Genomic DNA, 22778 nt, shown 5'->3' on the forward strand with positions numbered 1-22778 from the left:
AACGTGGCGGGGACCGCAGGCGCCGTCGTTCATTCAGAAGTGAGAGCCGCAGCCGTAGCCGGAGTAGAGGCCGATCTCCAAGCAGGAGTGTCAGTCCACGGCGTCGCGATTCCCGCAGCCGCAGCCGCAGTCATCCAAGAGACAAGAAGCGGCGTCGCTCTATTCAGAGATATGCTCCTGCCGCCAGAAGACGGCGCAACACCTCTTCCGTATCCGTTCCTACTGAGAAGCGACAAAAAATGGCTGATCAAGACGAGAATACAAAGCGATCGCCGCCTCCTGAATCTGCAACCGAGAACCCTGCTACAGAGGTGGGTGAATGATTTCAATAATATAAGGTACCCAACATGTATCCGTTGTGAAAGTGGAATAAACTTGGCTCCAGACTAACAGTTGTACAGCACAGCAGACCAAAACCGTATACACGCATCTCCAGTACCGAGCTACGCGAGAAACTCCTCCGTGAGAGACTAGTTGCCATGCGCCGTGCCGCTCCAAGGGACAAGGTAGGTAGCAACTCAAAGTCTCCGAGGTGAGCACTAAAGTGCACGATGTCTATCTCAAGAACATAACGAAGCCTCCATTACACTTAATAAGACGAGCGTCCCGCTGCAATACCATTTTATATTCCTTGGCCTTCAGTAACTCCCGATGCTCCGTAATTTCAAATCTCCAGACGGTCCACCTCGTCTTCGGCTCCTTCCTCAGCCCTAGCCCTGCATCGTATACGTACCCCGTACTTCGTATATCGGTTGGAATTCAGTTTTTCGACCTCTCATCCTCTCCAATCAGACGCTCCGTCGATACGAAACACGGCCTCATTTCGGCCCCTTGTTCCATGCATGGATATCCACTTGCCGATGGATCGTACAGGCCACAGCCACAGCGGGCCGTTCGTATACGGCTACTCTGGCGTCCGAAGTATATGCTGTTCATGACAGGATTAGACAGAGCTCCCATGGGCAATTGGCGGATCGACGCATGGCCTCAAGCATTAGTGGAAAGTATAGTCCAAACAACCTGGCATGTGTCCTTCATATGGCTTATGCCGCATGAGTGTCCACACCCGATAGCTCATGCCCTAGTTATGAACTGGAACTATCAGTCCACCGTATAAGGCGTCGCGGCAGGTTCTATAGCTACTAGGGCTGTTTGACCTTCGCCCTCTATGGCTTTCATATACCACGCCTTGATGACACAGTCCGGATGTGTGGCTACCTCTGACTTTTGCGGGGGCTTTCTGCACCCGTTTCTCTGAGCCAGGTAGTGTGTCACGCTCTTCTCCAACCTGTTGTCAGAAATGAAAGGATGAAAGAGGAATTCCGGACTAGGAGAGTTCAGTATGCGATCCGCTGTTGAATATTCTCTTCACATACTTGTCTCAATAACTTCAGCCGTCAAACTCAGACTCATCACAAGTATTGCACTGGCGTCTTAAGTATAATACACGCAGATGCTCCATTCCATCTCTCTGTTGGACTTGCAGCGGTGCTGTACTCCGGGTCTTTTCGGCCTCTTGAGCACGGTATGCATTGCTCTGCAGCTCTTCTCTTCGAGGAGTTGGTCAAGAGTACGGAGTATGCAACACCCATTCCATCCATGCCATTTGAGCATTTCACAATACAGCTGGAGCATGCTTATTTTACCTGGCGAATACAATCAAACAAAGCCCTGCATCCTATTTACAGCTGCAGAGCACTTCACTATAGGTACAGTATTCGGATCTTGATATCATATTCGAACATACACTCACCCGATGTACGGGTGTATAGATCTCAAATAAAAGTCTAAACTAGCCCATCTATAACCTCACTTCCCACTCTACTCTTGAATAATTAATTACCCCGTACTTGTCCAGGAGCCACCTCAGACCACCATAGCCAAGAACCCAGGATCCAGGATCCAGGAACAAGCAGGGACGCCACGGGCGAAGGAAAGAAGAAGTAATATAAAATAGATTAATTGGGATAATAATAGCAGCTTTCTTCAATAGTGTTTTTACTCCTCTTCTCCGCAGTCTGGAAGTCCGCATGTTGGGGTTCGGCTTCGGGTTCAACCAGGGGTAAAAGGAAAACTAAATACTCAAAAATTGGGAGATTGGTGGCTGAGATCTTGGTATATTGTATTTGTGCAACTTTATTGCGTATACCTTTAGAATGAGGGGTTCGATATGACAGTCCAATGGTAACCTGGGGTTTAATGTTCCTGGATTCTCCTCACCTTACCCTCATCATCCATTCATAGTCCAACAGTCCAACTACAACCTTCGGACCCAGAGCCACGGACACCAGTTGACCTCGAGAAAAAACGAGATGACGATTCTCAATGGCAACCCCACCCCGTTGAGCATCGACAGATCGGCTCCAGACACCATGGCATCATCATGCACATTCTTAATTTCTTACACCCCGGGTCGGCATCTCGCTCATAATTTCGGCATAAGTAAGACATCCATCCATCCTTCCTCCCCGCTGCATCATCAACCCACTACTCAGGGCCCTGGTACGCACCCATCTCCATTGTAATGTCAATCGCAATGCAGTGATTCCAAGAAAACTCAATCAAATTTCAATCAACCATGCTGATGCAAGTGAGACAAACCCCATAAACCCAGAAAATAAAATAAAAAACCTGTCTGTCATTGTATCACCACTCCACAGCAACGCGTCCTCGTCAGTCAGACTGTCAGACCCGGCCCAGATTAGACCCAGAACTTACTCTTAGAAGTCCAAGTGAGTCTGACAGCTGCCCAAAATCCTTCGTGCCCGTCCCCAGAATCAAAGGCGCAATAGACGGCCGATCGCAATCACTTCCCAAGTCTTCGCTTCGGCGGTCAGAATTTGGTCGGATTTAGTCAGGGGCAGCGGGGAAGAAGCACTTGATGTTGCGGCGTGATTGGATGGCTTCCACGCGATTGACGTTGACGTTGGGGTTTGCTTTTCGGATTTCCTTCGTGCTAGATCCACTGTGGTGAGGGGCGTGTTGATCATGTCTTAGATTTGGACTTCGGGAAAGAAATGAATAATGAATTCGCTTCGATTATTTATGAACCAGAATAAAAGTATGAACATCGTGACGCTGTAATCTGTATACATATACATGGTAGCTGGAGCTGAGCTGAGCTGTGACAGGGAGCATATAAATCCTGCCAAATAACATAACATTAAGGAATGTACTCCATTAAGGGGGATATCAAGAACATTGAAGTAAAGAGTAAAGAAGTCTGTCAGCAGCATAAGTACAGGTAAAATCGGAGGCAAGCTTTGTTGTTGTTGGTGATGTAATCTATTTTCCGCCTTTGCGTTGCGCAGTCTGGCTTGCTTCGATCGGTGCCGTGAAGAGATTAGCGATTAGGAATTAGGCCGGTGAGGGCTCCGTAGCAAGTGGTGCCATTGCGATCGTCTCGTTAGGTGGTGAGCTTAGTAGAGCTCGGGAGGGCAGTACTCGACGCCGACAGTCTCGGTGACGGTGACGGTCTTGGTCTTCTTGCCGGTGGAGGTGGCAGTTGGGACGGGAGGCTGGGTGATCGAGGCGGAGTCGGTAGGCTGGACGCCAGTGGGAACACCGGGGGTGGTCTCGGTGGGGGGCTTGGGGGAGTCGGACTCGGATCCAGTCTCGGTGGGAGGCTTGGGGGAGTCAGAGCCGGTCTCACCGGGGTGGGAGATGGTGCTGGAGATGGTGGTCTCAATGACATCAGTCTCACAAGGAGTCTCGCTGGGCTCGGCACCAGTCTCGGTGGGAGGCTTGGGGGAGTCGGAGCCAGTCTCGGTAGGAGGCTTAGGTGAGTCAGTGCCGGTCTGTCCAGGGTGAGAGATGGTGCTGGAGATGGTGGTCTCGATCACGTCAGTCTCGCAAGGGGTCTCGCTGGGCTCGGCACCAGTCTCGGTGGGGGGCTTAGGAGAGTCGGATCCAGTCTCAGTGGGAGGCTTGGGAGAGTCGGTACCAGTCTGGCCAGGGTGAGAGATGGTGCTGGAGATGGTGGTCTCGGTGACATCGGTCTCACAGGGGGTCTCGGACTCAACAGGGCTTGAGCCGGTAGGGACAGCAGGAGTAGTCTGGCCAGGGTGAGAGATAGTGCTAGAGATGGTGGTCTCAGTCACGTCAGTCTCGCAGGGAGTCTCGGACTCGACGGGGTGGGACCCGGGGTTGGTCTCGGTCACGGTTCCGGTAGGGACAGCAGGAGAGGTCTGGCCAGGGTGAGAGATAGTGCTAGAGATGGTAGTCTCAGTCACGTCAGTCTCACAGGGAGTCTCGGACTCAACGGGGTGGGAGCCAGTAGGAACGGCAGGGGAGGTCTGGCCAGGGTGAGAGATGGTGCTAGAGATGGTAGTCTCGGTGACATCAGTCTCGCAAGGAGTCTCGGACTCAACGGGGCTTGAGCCAGTAGGTCCAGGAATGGTCTCGGTCTCAGTGTGGGTGTTGGTAGGGACGGCAGGGGTCTCGGTGACAGTAGGAAGGCCAGGAGTAGTGGTGGGCTTGCCGGTAGGAATGAGAGGGGTGCTGGTGGGGAGGCCAGGAGTGAAAGTAGGAGAGCCGCCGCAGCACTCGTGGCAGCCGCCGAGCCAGCCGATGATGATCTTCTGGATGGAAATGTCGATCTCAAAGCCGAGGCCACCGCCGATGAGAGCAGCGAGCTGGGCACGAGCCTCAATGGAGATGGAGAGAACACCCTTGCCGGAGAAGAGGAAGGAAAGCAGACCCTTGAGGTGGCCACCGAGCAGAGCGTCAACGGTACCGGTGATGAAGCCAGTGAGATCAGCAAGCAGGTTGTTGGACAGGTCGAGTGACACTTCGGCGCCAGAAGAGACACCGAAGGAGAGCCAAAAGACGAGGAGGGACTTGAGTTCAGCAGTGAGGCTGCACTTGGAGCTGGCGAGCCAGAGCTGGAGCTCGACGCGCTTCTCGTATGAGAGGTCGAGGGCGAGGCCACCCTTGGCACAGAGAGTGAGGAGCTTCTTGATTTCAATGTCAATCTCAAGGCCGAGGTCGGTCTCAAGGAAGACACCGAGGGCAGCCTGGGCGCTGGCAACGAGGGCACCGGAGGCCTCAACGAGAACCTCAAGAGATTTACCAATGGAGATGGTAGTAACACCACCGACAGGGAGCTTAGGAAGCTCAATAACATCACCACCAATCTTACCCTCGATCCAGATTAGAATGGTCTTCTTGAGCTCAAGAGACAGGGAGCACTCCTTGCTGTTGAGCCAGATCTTCAGGGCACTGATGATCTCAATGTCGAGGTCGGCAACGATACCACCGGCAGCGATGAACTCGAGACCGGCCTTGACCTTCCAGTCAATGTCGACGAGGAGGCCAATGGCGGCCTCGAGGGTAGCCTGAGCACTGGCGCTGAGGACACCGAGGACGTCGGCAGCGAGGGAGAAGACACCGTCGAGGCTGACATAGAGGTCACCCTTGGCAGCGATGTGGGCGCAGGCGGGGATGAAGAAGGAGAGCTGAGCACGGAGGGAGAGGTCGATCTCGAGGTCGACATCAACGCCGAGGGAAACGTCAACCTCAGCCCAGGCCAACAGAGCCTTCCTGAGGGCAACATCAATGTGGAGAGCGGCCTCGGACTTGAGCCAGAGAGCAAGCGCCTTGCGGTACTCGAGGTCGACGGAACCAGCCTTGCAACCAAGAGCACTACCACCAAGGGCTGCAGCAGCCTCGGCGCTGATGCCACCGAGGATGTTGACTGGGCTTGTGCCGTGAAGGAGGTCCTTCACAGTTTCGATGAGGCCACCGACGAGACCGAAAGTACGGGCATCGATCTCGTTGTTGGCACTGGCAGTAGGGCGGGCGAGGGTTGAGGCTGCCAGACCGGCAAGCAAAAGAAGGCTGGAACGCATGGTAGCGTCAGTATAACAATAAAGGGTTTAGAACCACAATTATTCGCGGGGAAGAATAGAAGAGCGAATGACGTATCAAACGAATTAACGATAGACTGTTGAATAAACGACTGTTGTGTATAAAAAAAAAGAGTGACAGGCACGGGGCCAGAGAAACGACAGACAAAGACTTGCTGGTTGGAGGAATTGAGGGTGCGCAGCTCACAGGATTATATACCTCCCCTGAGCGTCCGTCCGTCAGCCCACAGGGGGCAAGAAAGTTGGCTCCTGTCCATCTTCCAGGATCTTCACAGTCCTTGCCAAGTGGACCGTCGTTCGGACCGCGGAAACTCAGTCGACGCTACCGTTGGGGTGTGGATACAAACACAGTCTAAGTGCTATTTCAGGCCACGGGGTTCGCCAAATAAGAAAAGGATCAGTTTCATGCTCTGTGGATTTGTTACCCACATAGCACTGACTAGTATCTGGTGGTGGGAAAGACTCTTACTCCGAATAGTTAGGTCTTTTGAGTCTTGACGGCGTTGATCTAGCGAGCTGCGGTAGCTCAGGAAGTCTACCCCGTACAACCTCCTTCCACAAGGATCTTAGTTGGGGTAACGCCCAGCCCAGACTCTAAGATAAAGTCCAGAATTGAGAAAGGGGATAGGAGGAGGGGTATGACGGATGTCTGCCAACGAGTTTTGTGTCACTGGTTATGGTCCGCAGCTGAATTTGTTCCTGCATAAAGCCAGCCAATGGAGCCTCAGTCGCTGTTCTGGTGGTAAACCAATCGGCAATCGGTTTGCAAATCCAAATCTGGCATGTAGCACGAAGATTCGAAAGTCGAGACAAAGACCATGCCCGCATGCATCCGTGCTTGGTCCTATTTCAGCACTTGCGAGTCGTGAACAGAAGAGAGTTCAGCCTCTTGTTTCTAGTTAGCGGAGCCATCACATCGGTTGTTGAGAATGGTTCTCCGGGAACCTGAAACTTTCCACTGCCGGTAGACGTGCAGCTTGATCCCGCACGACGGTCTACAAGTATTTCAACAGACAATGTTCGTACCAGTGTTTTCTAAGGCCATTGAATTCGACTGTACGGTTGTACCCCGTAGTATTCGCAATCGACGTGTGCGCGGTTTCCCAACAGGTGAGCGGGGTTAATTGGACTTGACAAGTTGACATTGTGACAACTGACAACCCTAACCAAAGACACAACTAAGCAGATCAAAAGGTCCAGCTCGACCGGTCTCCATCCGAATCTGCAATACTGCATCACTGCGGGAAAAAGCTTCCTTCATGAAGTCACAGCAACGCAGTAGTGTGCTTAGAGGCACGCCAAATCGACAGATTTGGCAGATGGTCCGGGCGACGGAGCTCTCGGAGGGATGAGCTAATCATGAAGAGAAGAAAGCAGGCTGAACCTTGGCCATTTTAGCGATGCTAGCGGGTCCTTTCATAGTTCAAACTTGCTGACTCTGCTAGCTGACCCCTGGTTTGCCTCAGAATGAGGTGAAGAGCCAATGAACCTGTTCACGGAGTCAGACGGAGAAGAAGCAAAATCTCTGACAGCCGGCTGTTTGAAGTCAAAGTCTAGCTTGGAGCTGCGATCCGAAGTTTGTCCATGACCCATGAGCTTTTTTGAGCGATCGTTGCCAAACATGTTCCTGAACCAGGCACCGGAGAAGAAGATGAAACCCTTGGTTCGACACAGTCCCTTGGTTCCTGGCCTGACCCACTGACTTAAGCTTGGGGCCTCATAAAGATGGGGGTTCTCAGGATCATAGATGGGTCGTTTCACGATGTTGCCCGCTCGATCGCGCGACTAGTCGTCACAGGAAACAAAAATAGCATCAAGATGCAAGTGAGTTGATCTGATCTTGTTGTTGATGTCAGCAGCTTGCTTGTCAAGCTGTTAACACGCAGGAAGCCAACTTCTACAGCGCCCGGAAGCCAAGCAGCCGACTTATTTTGCACTTACCGAACCAAAACAAAAGCCCTTGTGATGGAGCCACATCATAAATTAGCCATTGGCGAAAGAGACCTGCTTGGACTGCAGAAGCGGCGAGCGGGTCAAGCAGGCTGAAGGAGAAGATTCAAGTTCGGCAATTCGCTGCCGCAGACCATGTGATCCGCTCTCTTTGTCTATCGAATTCTTAGTCTTCTGGTGAACACTATGCCTGTTCCAGCTTTTCTGAGTCGAGACTCAATATTTGTGACGGATCGGAGATCGTGAATGAACCGACTCAGGAGTCAAGAGTCGAACATCTCCGTCGGATTTGCAGATGCGAGTTTCCGGGGAAATTTGGTGCATGATTACTGCCCGGACCGCTGGGCTATGGAAACAGTGCACATTGCACCTTGCATACCATCAGCCTGATCAAAGACAAGCATCCAATACGGGCGCAGCAGGGACAGGGGCTGCACTGTGCCTGGAAGCCGGGGGAGGCGTTGAATCCTCCAGCCTAGCCTTGGCCTTCAGGAACAGGAAAAGGGGCGTTCTCGCTGCCTCGCTACCACATTAATTGAGAATTCACGAATGATTTGACATAACAGCAGATTCCATCTAGAGTCTCTAACGAGTCGCAGACTTCTTCAGTGCTCGATGAGTCGATATCTTCAAGAACATCGCGTTGTGAAGTCTCCACAGCACGGAGAGACGCTCGAATCTTGCATATCCCCCGAACACCCCACACACAGTCTATTGAACATCCGTTCCGAAAGAAAGGCAACAGTTGAACAGAGAACATGGAAGTCTCTTCTGTCGACTCATGCTAGCTCAGTGTTCGACTTTTCGTAATCGTACTCGTGCCTCGGTCTAGTCTCTCTGGCCACAGAAAGAGGAAACGCCGCTATTGTGGTTGTGTTCTGTCATTTAGGCAGCGACGCTACATTCGATCTTATGCCAGTGATGCCACAGCAGCCACACAGGTAAAGAACGAATTATGAAATATTTGTTCCCGACCTCGCGGTCGAGTTACCCCGTGCGTCCAAGAAGTCGAACCTGTTCAACAATGCAAGGCTGTCGGTCAGCTGCAGCTCCTACACCGCTGCCCCTCGTAAATTCTACGATATGGCCCGACGGCATCTGTACTGTATTTCGTAGCATTTATGACCTGTTGAGAGCCGAAGCCTCCGTCTTTGTTGACAATGCGCCGTCGCCTAGCAACCAGTCACGTGCGGAATGCCAAGGACCAGCCGCCCAATTTGTTGATTCGACGACATCCACGTCAAGTCACCCACTAACAATAATAATACAACAACAGCAGCGCAACAACAACGCAGGTGCGACCACCGAGGGTCCGACGGATGCATTGGGACGCGTTAGGCCGCACCACCTATGACTTCCGATGATGGCCTCTCCGAATTCCCTCTCCACCGCCCATGCGACAGCCCTCCATCAACAACAATACCGTCAGATGTCCCGCGCCTCGATCTCCCGCACCGGCTTGAGGCGCACCTCTCCCGAAATACAGAACCCTATCGCCCTCCGGGGTAGTGCGGCATTGATCTCTAGGCAGTTTTCTGCCGGCGACAGCTCCGACGACGAGGTACCGGAACCGAAGTTCAGCGCGTCTGTCAAGGCCCTTCTCGACGAAGATGCGGATTCCTCGCCGCGTCTGAGAAACAGGAGTGCCAGCAGCCACCAGAGTGTGCGCCTTGGCTCCGCCGCATCTAGCCAGGACCGGCGATCACGGACCTCTTCCCCACTGGATCAATCGAACGGGAGCCCTGCTCCGCGCGTGGTCCGGCTAGGATCTGCTCTAGGGAGCGCCTCGAGAACACGGAGAGAGGGGTCACTTCTTTCGAACGGCGAGAGTGCTGAGGCGGAGGTTAAGAGCTACTCCAATGACTTCATCACACCCGCTCCGCGGACGCGCAGTGTTCGGATCAATGCATCGCGCAGTCACACGCGATCTCCCGCCTCAATATCACCATCCGCGAGGCGCTCTACCAGCAGGAGTCCTTTGGCCGAGCAAGGAAGTGCTGATCGCATTGAGGACGAAAGAAAGAACAGCTATGAAGAGTACGCTCCGCCTGTTACGTCATCTGTCCTTCGGACGCGCAACCCAGAGGATATTGGTGTGCAGAGCTCGTTGCGCGTGAAGAGAGTCGGCAGGCTGACAGGGACATTTCTCAACGGGCCCGCCAGACGTGGGGTGTTGCGTCGCCAGAGTGAGGAGAACGAATCACCCAACTACCTTTCCGATAACAAGGAAGCTGAGGCGGACGACTACAACTACAAAAGCACAAGAGCATCATCTCCGAAAGTACAATGGGCCGACCCAAGTCCACCGCAGAAAAGCACAGATTACCGGGCAACTTCCGGTGATGGACCGTTCAGCAGATCATCCTCACCCAAATCGTATGCATCACATCCCAAATCAACACCGGGGTCATCTTCCGATGTATCGTCCAAACCTTCCAGCTCGAAAGAGCCTGTCTTCAAAGTACCTCCTCCCCCAGTCTTGCCGTCCTCCCGTGATCAAGAGAATGAGCCTCCACCAACCTTTAAGCGCGTCAAATCACAGGGATTCAACTTTCTCGACAAGCCAGAGAAGCTCGCGGTCGTCTATAGTGACGAGAAGAAGGAACCAGAGCCAGCAACCTCACCTAGAAAAGTCCTCACTACCCGCAGCAACAACACTCCACACCGACCTGCGCCCCCTCCTCCTAAAATGTCGGTCCTGGAAACGGCGACGGCAACAGGAGGAGCAGCTACCGCATCTCAATCCCGCAAGAAACGAAGCCAAGTGTCGATCAATCACAAGCCATTTACACGTCTAGATCGCATAGGTCGTGGGGGTAGTTCTATCGTCTACCGAGTTATGGCTGAGAACTACAAAATCTTTGCTCTGAAGAGAGTGAACCTGGAGGATATTGACCCCACTACGCTGGCTGGATACAAGGGAGAGATTGACTTGCTGAAGAAGTTGGACAATATCGACCGTGTTGTGCGTTTGTTTGACTGGGAGTTGAACTCGGACAAGCATACGCTCAGCGTGCTTATGGAAATTGGCGAGTCGGACTTGGAGAAGATTCTGACGTACAAGCTGAACGCAGAGGATGCCACCTTTGACATCAACTTTACCCGATTCTACTGGAAGGAAATGCTGGAATGTGTTCAGGCAGTCCACGAGCACAACATTGTCCACTCCGATCTGAAACCCGCAAACTTCCTTCTTGTTCAAGGTCGGCTGAAGCTGATTGATTTTGGGATCGCCAATGCCATCCAAGACCACACTGTCAACGTACACCGCGAACAACAGGTTGGAACACCAAACTACATGTCTCCAGAAGCGCTAGTCGACTCGAATGCATCGCTTGGGTTGCCAGCAAGTGTTGGAAAGGTTATGAAGCTCGGTAAGCCCAGTGATGTATGGAGTCTTGGGTGTATTCTTTACAAGATGGTTTACGGACAACCTCCTTTTGCCAAAATTGCCAAATACTACGAGCGCATCCTGGCCATTCCAAATCCAAAGGTCAAGATCGACTTTCCAGCTTTCGGCGTCGGCGGCGTCCAGATACCCCCAGGACTCATTCGCACACTGAAGCAATGTCTGCAACGAGACCAAACACTCCGGCCAACAGTCGCTGAGCTTCTTAGCCAGCAAGATCCATTCCTATATCCCGACACGCAACTTGAAGGCACTGTTCCCATCACACAGGACATGCTAGGCAGAATCCTGCTCAACGTGGTCACCCACTGCCGTGCCCGCGGCGCTCCTACCGACGAAGAACTAGCTGGCTGGCCCGCCGGCTTTTTTGCAAAAATGAAAGCCGCTCTGGACGAGAATCCATAATACTGTCTATAACATCTCCTTTGTTTTGGCTTACCACGACTTGACTTGACTTGACTTGACTATGACTTTTCTTTTGTATGACATTCTTGGTTGTCTATCTTGATTCTGGGTGTCTACTTCTTTTGCCTTCTTACTCTTGACCAGAGTCGGTGTTTGTTGGTGTTGGCTTGCATACAGCTTTACCATGCTGTCAGCGTAGCGTGGAGTTTGTGGTTATATTGCCTTGGATATACTTAATGACTTGTCCGTGTACATATCTGTACTCCGTACTGAAGAATTGATGCCTCTTGGCTATCTTGCATGACTGTGCATATTTTTTGAATGAGTTGAAGCCCCTGTTGAAATAAAGTCCTCGATCTCTCACTTCGTATTATCATTCCTCTCACCTCCTGTCTCGCCCATCACATAAAATCCTGTACCCATCCATAGCCGTACCCAAAAGCAAAAAAGCGAGCTAAGCCACCAGCATAGGAACTTCACACTTGCACAAAATCAACCAGCAAAACCACCTGAAACGAGTCTGTCGAGACGGATGTCGTGCCATGACCTACTTAAGTCTTAGGTCTACCACTCTATTCTATACCATGCGATGCTATGCTATATGAAACCCTGGCAAAGGGCGCCAGAGGTCGAGCTTACATGGACATTCTTTCTGCCCTTAGCAACTCAATTCCATTTGTACCATAGGCACAGCTACCTTGTTAATTACTACGCTGCCCCTAGAGCTAGCTATCGGGGATACTGGAGATCTGGTCTAGAGCGGCCTGGGGGCTTGCTGGATGGACAAGACAGGCCCATCGCCTCCTCTACAAGGCGAGGAATTTTCTATCTTGGGTACGGCGTCTTCGGTCTATGGAGCAGTCTTCTCGGTTTCGCTGGGCGGGTGGTGCGGGGTGCCTCGGGGCCGCAGGGGGAATAAGGGCAATAGCAAAGACGCGGAGGGCCGGGTGCTGGGGAAAGGATAGAGACAGGGATGAGGGCACGGTTCGGGCTGTTCCTTTCACAGTATGTGTAGAAATATTTACAGGGGAAATTTAGTTTGGAGGTAGGACAGAGTAATCAATCAATTGATATGACAAGTTTGCACGCCACAAACGCCATCCGTGAATTGTAGACAGGGAAAGGAAATCGAAGTTCTAGGACATGAAATGGTATCAAGGAAGACAGTCATCGTGTAATGTCTTTAGCGTCGAGGGATTAAACGAGGAGGACACTGTCATGATAGTTAGCGGCCTGGTTTTTCCAAGTCAAAAGGAAACGTACGCATTGACACAGCCATCGTTCTCAGGCGTGTTCGTGACCTGGGCGTATTTACCCCAGGCAACCTTTCCTCCCGTCGTGACGATACCAAGTTCGGAGACGTTGACTTCGATGATTGTTCCCTTGGTGAGGACACCGAGTTGAGTGTAGAGCGGGTTCTGTGGGTTCTTCTTGACGGACAAGATGGGAAGTTGGACAGTGACAGCCATCTCGGGGCTTAATGGGGTTAGCAAATCGCAGAATCTCGAGATCAGTCGCTAGAAACATACTGTGTGACGTTGGCCTTCTTGTAACGCAGACCCATGGGACTGAAGACAGTTAGCAAAATCCTCGTGCAAGTCCACAGCCAACTCACCGAATGAAACGTTCATATTTCACAGGTCGCCGGGTAAAGTCGTTTCCAACAAACGTCGGCTTCGTAATCATGCGCTTCCACGACTTCTTGTGTGTCTTCTTTCCGGTGTTGACAACCTTGAACATCTCCTCCTCACTGATACCCTTAACCTTGGGCAGCGGCACAGCAAACTTGGCCGCCTTCTCTGCACGCTTATCTTTGATAGCACTCGACAAAGCCTTTGCATTCGTAGCTTGGGAACGGTCGAGCAGATATTGCGGGAGGGGTGTCTGAGAAGGCTCGCTGGGGGCGGAGGATTTGACATTCTTCTCTTCCTGGGCCTTGATGCGCTTGCGCATCTGGATCTTCTCTGCATGGCGCTTCTGCTGGTACAGCTTGGCCCTCAGACCACGGAGGTTCTGAGCATCTTTGGACTGCTTGTGGGCCTCACGGGCTTCCTTCTTCCGGGCACGCTCATCGTGATCCAGACGCTTTCCGTGCTGCTTCGTCCAGCGCTCGATATACCTGGGATTGTTAGACGGTGGGATGGGTAAAGTGGGGTTAGACGAACTCGTTCTGAGGCTGTATTCGGATCAGTTAGCAGTGTCACAAGAATCCAATATCATATTCAAGAAAAACGCACCATATTGAAATATTATCCGACAAAAACTCGGTGATAACAGAACGATGAAGATGGCGGGTTGATCGAAGGCGGAGTTCAAAAATTTGGAAGATAATCGCTCACGTGACCTGTTATCTCCATCACGAATTTCTCTCCCCGGCCACACCTCCGTTCCAGACCAGCCAATTCAGCTCAACCATACCATAGAGGCAGATACAGAACTTCCGCTCCTCCAAAATGTTCTCCCGCTCTGCTCTGGCAAGGGCCTTTGCCCTTCCTCTCGAGCAAGCCGCCCGCCCATCCCTGATCACCAGCACAACCTTCCGGGCCTGCCTTCACCAAGCAACATCAACAACCTCAACCCCATCCTCAGAAGCCACCACAAACCCCCCCGAGCCGCTTAGCGCAATTCCACGAGCTCAATCATCCACACCGAGAACTCAAGCGCCGCCAAAGACACCCATAAACACAATCCCTACAACCCGCGCCGACATCCCAGCATCCAAGCAACCCATTGCTCCAACCTTCACCACACCACTCACCGTGTCGAAATCCCTCCTTGACACGCTCCCCCTCCTAGCAGAACAAAAACCACACTATATCACCGCGCACCTCCACGACCGCCCTTACCTCCTGACTGAAGGCGACCACCTCCGTCTTCCTTTCCTTATGCCCAAGGTGCAGCCGGGTGATGTTCTGCGCTTTAACCGCGCGTCGCTGCTCGGTTCTCGCGACTTCACGCTGAAGGGGAAGCCTTATATTGATGAACGGCTGTTCGAGTGCCGGCTTAGGGTTTTGGGTGTTGATGCGGAGCCGTTGAGGGTTAAGGAGAAGACGAAGAGGCGGAGAAGGCATGTGCAGAGGATCACGAGTAAGCATCGGTACACGCTGCTGAGGGTTATGGAGGTAAAGGTCAAGTCGAGGGAAGAGTTGGAAAGGGAGGGGCCGGTTGTTGTGGAGGAGTAGAGGGTGGACCTTATTCTGGTGTCGATATTCGTGGCTGAGCTCACTATGTATAGCTAGATTTGCGCTATGTGCGTTGTACTGTATTCTATATGGCAATTGTTTCTTTTCAACTATGCTATCGACGGTTCAGAATACCTGCGCGGGTATATATTGCCGCGTAAGTAACTCGCCGTGACGGCAGTGGCGGCGATGCTCTCATTATACTCACGGTTTGGGTTGACTATCCGGTGTGTTGAGTTCCCCCAGCACCTCGACCTCACGTAGCTTAATCTCAGAATGCTACATGGTATGGTTGAAAAGGCCGATGCACTTGGCGCGGACTAGGCGTGGGAAGACTGAACCAATAGTAAGATCATCGCCTCGGTGCAAGCCAAGGGTACTACCTATCTGATGGTCGGTCTGATGCTTTATACCATAATGTCAACCACTGGGGTAGTGCCTGCTCTGTGACTCTTGCCCTTAGTACACCCGTGATGTAGATGTAAAGATGCCCGGCTAGCCTCATAGGATCCTTGTGACTATACTGATTAAGATGATATCCAGATACCCACTGTAACCTGCCTGCTGTTTAGAGATTACATGGCTTGATGTATAATAACACGGCTGTTCACAACATTTGATTCATCATCTTTGTTCTTCCGGGCAAGATATGGTATACACACATCGGGGTCGTCGATGAGTCGATGTGATAGAATGGGTTTACACTGCCGGGAGGTGAATCACCCAGTACTAGCTACTTGTTTGGAGGCATGAAAGTCAGGGCGATGGTTTTCGTCATAAACTTTTAGATCCTTCTACACGAGATGGCATAGTGCTAATGTGGTTGTAGGTTAAAAGACGTGGTTCCCGGGGATGAAGGCTGTCCAGGGTGTATCAGATCAGTGTTCATATTGCTCAGTTACAGCAACCACGTTCTCATCTGTTTCGGCGCTGCCGTCCTCATACTCCTCCCTGGTGTTGACCCTTCTACCTACGTAGTATCATCACATACCAATCCGACCCACTAAACGAGCTAGTGGCAGTAACTGCGCAAGTGTTGATCTACAGAGAGCAGTAATTTTAGACTAGAATACACTAACGGCGCGATTTCCGATGAAGGAGATTGCTCAGATTTAAACTAAAATTAAAGAAGAAAAAATAAAAAGTTGTCGAGGAAGCACGGAGACGGTGAGCTCAGCCCTAACCACCTACCAGGACGGTGAGCTTAACCCCGTAAGCTCCTAACTACCTACCGAGACAGTAAGCTTAACCCCTCTAACCAAGCCAGAAAGAAGCCCCTTACCACCCCTAACGCGATTCCCGAAGGAGGAGATTGCTTCCTCGACAACTTTTTATTTTTTTCTTCTTTAATTCTAGTTTAAATTTGAGCAATCTCTTTCATCGGAAATCGCGCCGTTAGTGTAGCGGTTATCATCCTTGCCTTCCAAGCAAGGGACTCGGGTTCGACTCCCGAACGGCGCATTTGTTTTTGCTCCTCGTTGGACATGATTCGGACGAGTTTTTGGGAGGCTATCGAAATGCGGCTAGTTAGAGTTTGGAGATGGGCCGGTAGATTGGTTAGGGTTGCGGGCGGGCCGCCTTATGTAAGCCAGCGCACCAATAAGGAAACGTCCTACCCGCTTTGTGTAACCAACTCCATTGATTAGATTTCAATCAATGCTATGAACACCGGTTCATTGTCATTGACTACTTTTGTGTAGAATACTGAGTAGATACGCCTGCGGGAGCTGCTCCGAGATGTCTCTTGAGGAGTCATGTGGGACAGCTGGTAGATGCGTCATCGCGGACTCCAGCATCAACTACCTATATTTCCGGGCACGGTGGTACGTACCAGCACCCAGATCGCACACTCTCCTGCCTCTTATGTAGGCGTCGAGCAATAATCCGACAAGCCACGTATGCCAGGTAATATTACCTTACTTGGTAAATGGTTGCGCAACGAGAAATCCTATGTTGGTCTTCATGATCCGCTGCAAGTCAAGGATACATCAAGAGTAGGTATGGTCTTGTTCTTTGAGCTCTATTGACTAGAGCTGGTTGTATGCGCTGTCATTCGCTTTTTGGTTGTGTATATCAAAAGTCTTCTGTCGTGTAATACACCTAGAGATAAAGGATGGTTCTATGGGGCTTGTAGGCGAACATCTAACCTGTTCATTCGGGGATGAGCGTAGGAAGAGGGTAGAGTGAGATATATACAGTCACAACCCTTGCTACCACAGAAGGGAGTATAGTGGGTGTGCACAAAGGCCACGAGGTTGCGAGGAATGATGGTTGTATGGTTATATGGATTGGAAAGCTCGATGTAATTATTTAGTAGAGATAGAGATAGAGATATATATATGCTGGGTTGTCAATGAGAATGTGCTCACTATACCGATTACAGGCAGGAGCAAAGGGTATCTAAATGGCTAACCATGCCAAGCCTTAACGTATGAAGATCAAAAATGCGCATAAACCAACAGTATATAGTTCAGATGGGTCGGGTGAGCAAATGGCCATATAGAGCTAGTGGAGCAGTCGGCATCAGAGAAGGCTTTACTGAATGCCCATAGCAAGTCAATATAGGTAGCTCGCGCCAGGCCAAGGTTCATGGCGGTGGATTATTTGAGTTCATGGCATGTATTCAGATGTTGAACAGCTTAGGGTAAGAGACCGTCTGGCGTCCAGGGGCTGAGACAGGTAGGTTGCGTCAAGTTTTCAGCCATGCTCAATTGCGCTGGTCCTGGTGGGTGGTGTTGCTCTGTTTAAGAGAATGTGCGGGGTCCGCTCTAACTGAGGTATCTGTCGGCTTTCGGGGCTGTCAATGAAGGTCCTACTCCTCGGTGAGATCAAGACCGATAAATGCTCCGTCGTGGGGTGTGTGTGCATTGTGGAGTGTGGAGAGTCTCGTGAAAGAACCTCGGCATCGGAAAAGAGGCAGAACAGCGGGCGGTGCCGAGTGCCAGTGTGCCTCGCATCTCTCCCCGGACTTTCTCCATCTTTCATCCCGGAGACCGTCTGTTCCTTCTTTCAATTGTTCTAGGTCGGGGTGCGATTGCTGAGGATTATGTGCTGCTGATCTCAAAGCCTTTCATCTGTCCCTGTTCGCCGTCCCCCATCTCCGCACCCCCTCTCCCTCCGACTATCAGCTGTCACCCGACCGCGCCGCATCATGGATGTCGAACGCCACGAGTTTACCTCTGATCAGCAGAGGCGCCGGAGACGAAATCACGTTCGGAACAGGCTACGCAACAAAGCCCCTATATCTGCGCGCCTTTCACTAGATCACCACCTGCGGGGAAGTGTCGGTGTCGTTTCGGACGACTTGGCCAACGACCTCTTCCAACCTTCAGATCCGACCGGTAGGAATAGCCTCCGTGCTGGTGGAATTATTGATACTGATACTTAGGAGACGACTTTAAAGATGACTCCGGTATTCGCTATATCGCAATATCTCCCTATCTGCCCGGCCCGAGTTCGGTGGAGGCACTGACATGGACAATCGTTCCTGTCCGCCCGCAATCGGCTGGGCGCTCCAACGAATCTCCCCTCCCCAACTCGACAATCATATTTCCCGACTCCGCCGATTCCCTGCAGCCGTTTGTCCGCGCGCTCAGCAAGCTAGACCCCACCCGCCAGTCGCCGCAAACGCTACGTCTGATTGAAATCCGAGTGCTGGATGTGGCTCCGTTGCCTCTTGATACAATATACGTGACCGTGGAACGGGATCTTCTCCGCAACCATGACGACGTTCAAAGCAAATTCGGTGGCGGCTTTACTTCAAACGGACCCAATGGGCTGTGGGCGAAGTCTGGGAAAGGGCCGGAGCCGAAAAGATATTCAAAAAGAGCTGCCGCGGAGGTTGAGGGAAGGCTTACAGCCGCAGTACGGGAGGCTCTAGGAACGCAGAGGGTTGTACATACCGGCGATTCTCTACCACTCCCCCTGCCACCTCACCCGATCACCTACGCCCCGGCGCCTCCAGCTCTCATCTCGTTCTGTGAACCGGTCTCGCAGGGTCTTCTAGTGCCGACGACCAAAATAGTGCTCATTCAAGCACGGCCGCACGGTCACCGAAACCAACGAAGCTTGAGGCCGGGTTCTGGCTTTTTAAAGCAGGTGGCCGAAGACGAGGCGGATGACACTTCGAATGAGCAATTTTACTCGGCCGCGGAGGACAAGCCTGTGGATGATAGCACCGAAATGGAAAGCACCTCGAACGCGGAAGAGTCGGAGACCGAGGGTTCGGCCGGCAACGTGAGTGACACATCGGACGACTCACTAGATGACATGATATCTCTCAGTGCACCCGAGCTGCCACAGCCAGCCTCTGGGGTGATGTCTGGGATGACTGCGGCTACACCGCGCGCCCGGCGCCTGGATGGTGTCCATACCCCGGGCTCTATTGTGTCGAACCTTACATCCTCGACTCTACGCCCAGGACGGCAGGGCGGAGGAAAGGTTTTCAAAGCAGAAGGTCTACTACGTAGCATTCCGAGTGAACTCCTATATCCTAAGCCAAGGGATGATGACGATACCGATGCTGTTGTTTTCGTGGACATCAGCACTTTGGCCAAGATTGGCTGCTTTTCCGGAGATTGGGTGCGCGTTGAAGCGTCCGAAGAGCCCCAGGCAAACATTTTTGCGTCCATCAAACTTGGAAGCTTCAACGAACATTACGAGGATGGCGATTGGCGTGCGGTCAAGATTTATGGTCTGCCAGGTCTACCCTCTGCGAAGCCACGCTATTCCATCAAGCAATCCGGTGACAGGCGTCTGAGCTTCTCCCAGCGGCCAGGGACACGCATGACGCCTTCAATATTTGTCCCACCTATCTTGCTGAACAACCTCAATAACCCGAAATACCTCCGCATCTCGCCAATGAACCTTGGTGGTCCCAAAGCTGGTGTCTTGCACCAAATGAAGACCGCGGCTCGCAGCCCCCCTCTAGCAAAGGAAGTTACTCTGCTGAAGGTTAGCACTCCACTGTCTATGGATCGCGTACTCCAGCCAGCCCTGTTCGCCGGATTGAAACAGTATTTCGAAACGAAGCGGCGCCTTCTGAAAAGTGGCGATCTTCTTGGCATCAGCGTCGACGAGTCCCTTGGTCGGACTGTTTTTTCTGGTGCGAATGAAGCACAGGACGATGATATCACTATCAAGCTAGGACCCGGGCCTGACGCCGATCGTGCTGGCCCGAAGAACGTTGGAGTTGCTTGGTTTCGTGTTGGCCAGGTCATTCCTAGCTTGCCAGATGATCAAGACGACATTGGCGAGTTTGACTGGGGAGGGGTTGCTGTCATCGATTCAGCAACTACACGGATGGTCCAGGCGGGAAGCGATGTCAGCCGGGTTCCTGGTACACTGGAAAACGGATGGGAGTACTGGCTCGGAGCCAAGTCTATACCAAAGCCGGTAGTTGATGCGCAGACAATACACGGGGTTGTGACGGAGGTGCCGCAGCCATTTATCTCTCCCATCCAGCAGCGTCTGAGAGAGCTCATGACCGTGGCTACGAGTACGCGCGCGATCCAACTCGCTATGAAGCCCGTGGTCATTCTTTTGAGGTCGCAACAACGGCATATTGGAAAGGCAAGCTTAGCGACGCGGGCCTGCGCAGACATCGGCCTCCATACTTTTCCAATTGACGCCTACGACATTCTAACCGAGGGCGGTGCCAATGGCGGCGATGTCAAGACTGAAGCCTATCTAAAAGCAAGAACCGAGCGCGCCTTTCATTGTGGCGCTGACTGCACAGCTCTTCTAATTAAGCATATTGAGGTGCTGACTGCAGACCGAATAGTGTCAGCGATGAGCGAGATTCTAGCTGACGCGCGAGTTGTTATTGCTACTACCACGGATGTTGAGCAGATCCCTGAAGGGATTCGGAGCTTATTTACCCACGAATTCGAGATTACCGCGCCAGAGGAGAAAGAGCGAGAAGGTATACTCCGGAACGCCGTCTCCGAACGCAGCATCAAGCTTGCGCCAGACGTCGACCTCGGAACGGTCGCCCTAAAGACAGCTGCTCTTGTTGCTGGAGACTTGGTAGACGTTGTTGAGCGCGCCTCAGTCGCTAGAGCCAGTCGACTCGAGAAACTCGCCGACGCTGCAAGCGCACAGTCCGGCTCCAAGGTTACCGTCCGGGATGTGCTTCTCGCTGGAGGAGAGGCAGTACGGGGGGTCACGAAAGTGGACTTTGATACTGCTGTTGAAGCGGCGAGGAAGAACTTTGCTGATTCTATTGGCGCTCCCAAGATCCCGAACGTCAGCTGGGAGGATGTTGGTGGATTGACGAATGTCAAGGACGCTCTAGTCGAAACTATTCAACTACCTCTGGAACGACCGGAACTGTTTGCAAAGGGCATGAAGAAGCGAAGTGGTATTTTGTTTTATGGTCCTCCGGGTACTGGAAAAACACTCCTTGCCAAGGCCATCGCCACCGAGTTCTCTCTGAACTTCTTCTCCGTCAAAGGTCCTGAACTGCTCAACATGTATATTGGTGAGTCTGAAGCGAACGTTCGACGCGTCTTCCAAAGGGCACGCGATGCACGGCCGTGTGTTGTCTTTTTCGACGAACTCGACTCGGTTGCTCCCAAGCGTGGTAATCAAGGAGACAGCGGTGGTGTCATGGACCGCATCGTCAGTCAGCTGCTGGCCGAACTTGACGGTATGAACGGGGGTGAAGAGAACAGCGGTGGCGTTTTCGTCATTGGTGCCACCAACCGACCTGACCTGCTCGATACCGCTCTCCTCCGTCCCGGCCGTTTCGATAAGATGCTTTACCTCGGTGTTTCAGACACCCACGATAAGCAAGCCACCATTCTGGAGGCATTGACCCGAAAGTTTGCTCTGTCGCCGGACGTCTCGCTTGGCCGGGTCTCCGAGCGCCTGCCACTTACCTACACCGGTGCCGACCTGTACGCTCTCTGTTCCGACGCAATGCTCAAAGCAATCACCCGCAAAGCCACGGCCGTAGATGAAAAGATCAAACAACTTCCCGGCGGACCAGTCAGCACCGCGTACTTTTTCGACCACCTTGCCACGCCTGAGGATGTTTCCGTCCTGGTCACAGAAGAGGATTTCGACGCAGCCCAGGGCGAGCTCGTTCCCAGCGTCAGGTATGTCATCCCACGCTTATACAGAAAACCATACTAACAACCCGCAGCGCGAAAGAACTCGAGCACTTCGAGCGAATCCGCCAAATGTTCGAATCCACCGACAAGCAAAAGCAAGAACAACCCGCACCACCACAAACAATTGGCGATGCAATCGAGGCGCTGAAACTCGGAAACGGCATTGACGGGCCCGTTGCCACAAACGGCGACCAACCACTTTCACCCGGCGGCAAGGGCAAGGGCAGACAGGGATCCATACGCAGTGTTTCTGGGCAGTCGGTGAACAGCAAAGGCAAAGGAAAGGGTACCGCGAGTAACGGGAAATGGAAGGGCAGATCTGTGTCTGCTGTGAATGGCGACTCGGACTCTTCGGTTGATGGGCCTGTTGCGGGATCTGGATCTGATGGTGTTGATGGTGATGGTGATGATGGCGATTATGTGGTTCGGACGGATCACTTGGCTCAGGAGGGGTCTGGCTGAGGAGTTGAGATGTGAGAACTCAGTGACTCTGGGCTTTGTATATATTATCCTTGCTGTTGTTTGCATCGTTGTTGGCTATGTGCATACTATACCATATTATAGCTTCTTGAGGTCGACCGGACCCTGGCACTCCTCTATTTACGTGAGTAAACCGAATCGCTACGGATTCAAGCCCCTAGACTGCCCCATAAATTGGTATAATGTCCGAAAGGGATCAAGTGCGAGGGTGAAGCATATATAAGAAGTATTATTATATTACATGGTTGACTGACTGTACAATATCTCAACCCTCTCTTCATATATATACACGGTCATCTCTATACAGCCCGAGACAGCTCCAGTAGCTTAGCTTAGCTTAGCCAGCCAGCGCCACACAATTGCCAACGAT

The 22778-nt window shown here is 52.2% G+C and overlaps 8 protein-coding genes and 1 non-coding gene across 9 annotated transcripts; 6 read left to right on the plus strand and 3 right to left on the minus strand.

The window, feature by feature from the left end:
• Nucleotides 1-315: 315 nt before the first annotated feature.
• BJY04DRAFT_186076 (uncharacterized protein) lies at nucleotides 316-1775 on the plus strand. Its single transcript, XM_073710839.1, has one exon. It carries the CDS (start codon nucleotides 839-841, stop codon nucleotides 1115-1117), a length of 279 nt encoding a protein of 92 aa, XP_073572615.1. The 5' UTR covers nucleotides 316-838; the 3' UTR covers nucleotides 1118-1775.
• BJY04DRAFT_35153 (uncharacterized protein) lies at nucleotides 1286-1775 on the plus strand. The gene has a single exon (XM_073720192.1). The coding sequence runs from the start codon at nucleotides 1454-1456 to the stop codon at nucleotides 1727-1729; it is 276 nt and encodes a 91-aa protein (XP_073572616.1). The 5' UTR covers nucleotides 1286-1453; the 3' UTR covers nucleotides 1730-1775.
• A 1148-nt stretch (nucleotides 1776-2923) lies between these two features.
• Nucleotides 2924-3327, minus strand: BJY04DRAFT_35176 (uncharacterized protein). The gene has a single exon (XM_073720193.1). The coding sequence runs from the start codon at nucleotides 3234-3236 to the stop codon at nucleotides 2994-2996; it is 243 nt and encodes an 80-aa protein (XP_073572617.1). The 5' UTR covers nucleotides 3237-3327; the 3' UTR covers nucleotides 2924-2993.
• Nucleotides 3019-3749, minus strand: BJY04DRAFT_186078 (uncharacterized protein). Its single transcript, XM_073710840.1, has one exon. It carries the CDS (start codon nucleotides 3692-3694, stop codon nucleotides 3407-3409), a length of 288 nt encoding a protein of 95 aa, XP_073572618.1. The 5' UTR covers nucleotides 3695-3749; the 3' UTR covers nucleotides 3019-3406.
• Nucleotides 3750-9081: 5332 nt separating this feature from the next.
• Nucleotides 9082-11967, plus strand: BJY04DRAFT_35198 (serine/threonine/tyrosine protein kinase MPS1). Its single transcript, XM_073720194.1, has one exon. It carries the CDS (start codon nucleotides 9178-9180, stop codon nucleotides 11629-11631), a length of 2454 nt encoding a protein of 817 aa, XP_073572619.1. The 5' UTR covers nucleotides 9082-9177; the 3' UTR covers nucleotides 11632-11967.
• Nucleotides 11968-12611: 644 nt separating this feature from the next.
• On the minus strand, nucleotides 12612-13906 carry BJY04DRAFT_186088 (rRNA-processing protein NSA2). Its single transcript, XM_073710841.1, has 6 exons — nucleotides 13869-13906; nucleotides 13797-13807; nucleotides 13247-13750; nucleotides 13161-13199; nucleotides 12895-13107; nucleotides 12612-12844 (listed from the first exon to the last, which is right to left on the minus strand). Exons 1-6 carry the CDS (start codon nucleotides 13869-13871, stop codon nucleotides 12829-12831), a joined length of 786 nt encoding a protein of 261 aa, XP_073572620.1. The 5' UTR covers nucleotides 13872-13906; the 3' UTR covers nucleotides 12612-12828.
• A 122-nt stretch (nucleotides 13907-14028) lies between these two features.
• BJY04DRAFT_186091 (mitochondrial 54S ribosomal protein bL21m) lies at nucleotides 14029-14937 on the plus strand. The gene has a single exon (XM_073710842.1). The coding sequence runs from the start codon at nucleotides 14085-14087 to the stop codon at nucleotides 14811-14813; it is 729 nt and encodes a 242-aa protein (XP_073572621.1). The 5' UTR covers nucleotides 14029-14084; the 3' UTR covers nucleotides 14814-14937.
• A 1265-nt stretch (nucleotides 14938-16202) lies between these two features.
• Nucleotides 16203-16274, plus strand: BJY04DRAFT_t61. The gene has a single exon. It is a non-coding gene; the product is annotated as a tRNA-Gly (tRNA).
• A 1554-nt stretch (nucleotides 16275-17828) lies between these two features.
• Nucleotides 17829-22503, plus strand: pex6 (AAA family ATPase peroxin 6). The gene is made up of 3 exons (XM_073718507.1): nucleotides 17829-18154; nucleotides 18205-21913; nucleotides 21961-22503. The coding sequence occupies exons 1-3, from the start codon at nucleotides 17965-17967 to the stop codon at nucleotides 22388-22390; spliced, it is 4329 nt and encodes a 1442-aa protein (XP_073572622.1). The 5' UTR covers nucleotides 17829-17964; the 3' UTR covers nucleotides 22391-22503.
• Nucleotides 22504-22778: the final 275 nt, after the last annotated feature.

Source organism: Aspergillus karnatakaensis (genome assembly GCF_047715665.1).
Source record: "Aspergillus karnatakaensis strain CBS 102800 unplaced genomic scaffold BJY04scaffold_17, whole genome shotgun sequence".
NCBI lineage: Eukaryota > Fungi > Ascomycota > Eurotiomycetes > Eurotiales > Aspergillaceae > Aspergillus > Aspergillus karnatakaensis.

Excerpts from the sequence above, each read along its gene's own strand:
- BJY04DRAFT_186076 (XM_073710839.1), top strand. The coding sequence starts at position 839 with ATGCATGGATATCCACTTGCCGATGGATCGTACAGGCCACAGCCACAG.
- BJY04DRAFT_35176 (XM_073720193.1), bottom strand. The coding sequence starts at position 3,236 with ATGCTGCTGACAGACTTCTTTACTCTTTACTTCAATGTTCTTGATATC.
- BJY04DRAFT_35153 (XM_073720192.1), top strand. The coding sequence starts at position 1,454 with ATGCTCCATTCCATCTCTCTGTTGGACTTGCAGCGGTGCTGTACTCCG.
- BJY04DRAFT_186091 (XM_073710842.1), top strand. The coding sequence starts at position 14,085 with ATGTTCTCCCGCTCTGCTCTGGCAAGGGCCTTTGCCCTTCCTCTCGAG.
- BJY04DRAFT_35198 (XM_073720194.1), top strand. The coding sequence starts at position 9,178 with ATGATGGCCTCTCCGAATTCCCTCTCCACCGCCCATGCGACAGCCCTC.
- BJY04DRAFT_186088 (XM_073710841.1), bottom strand. Across the intron at positions 13,200-13,246 it reads AAATATGAACGTTTCATTCG|TCCCATGGGTCTGCGTTACA; the intron begins GTGAGTTGGCTG and ends AACTGTCTTCAG. Across the intron at positions 13,108-13,160 it reads AAGAAGGCCAACGTCACACA|CCCCGAGATGGCTGTCACTG; the intron begins GTATGTTTCTAG and ends AACCCCATTAAG.
- pex6 (XM_073718507.1), top strand. The coding sequence starts at position 17,965 with ATGGATGTCGAACGCCACGAGTTTACCTCTGATCAGCAGAGGCGCCGG. Across the intron at positions 18,155-18,204 it reads CCAACCTTCAGATCCGACCG|ACGACTTTAAAGATGACTCC; the intron begins GTAGGAATAGCC and ends GATACTTAGGAG. Across the intron at positions 21,914-21,960 it reads GAGCTCGTTCCCAGCGTCAG|CGCGAAAGAACTCGAGCACT; the intron begins GTATGTCATCCC and ends AACAACCCGCAG.
- BJY04DRAFT_186078 (XM_073710840.1), bottom strand. The coding sequence starts at position 3,694 with ATGTCATTGAGACCACCATCTCCAGCACCATCTCCCACCCCGGTGAGA.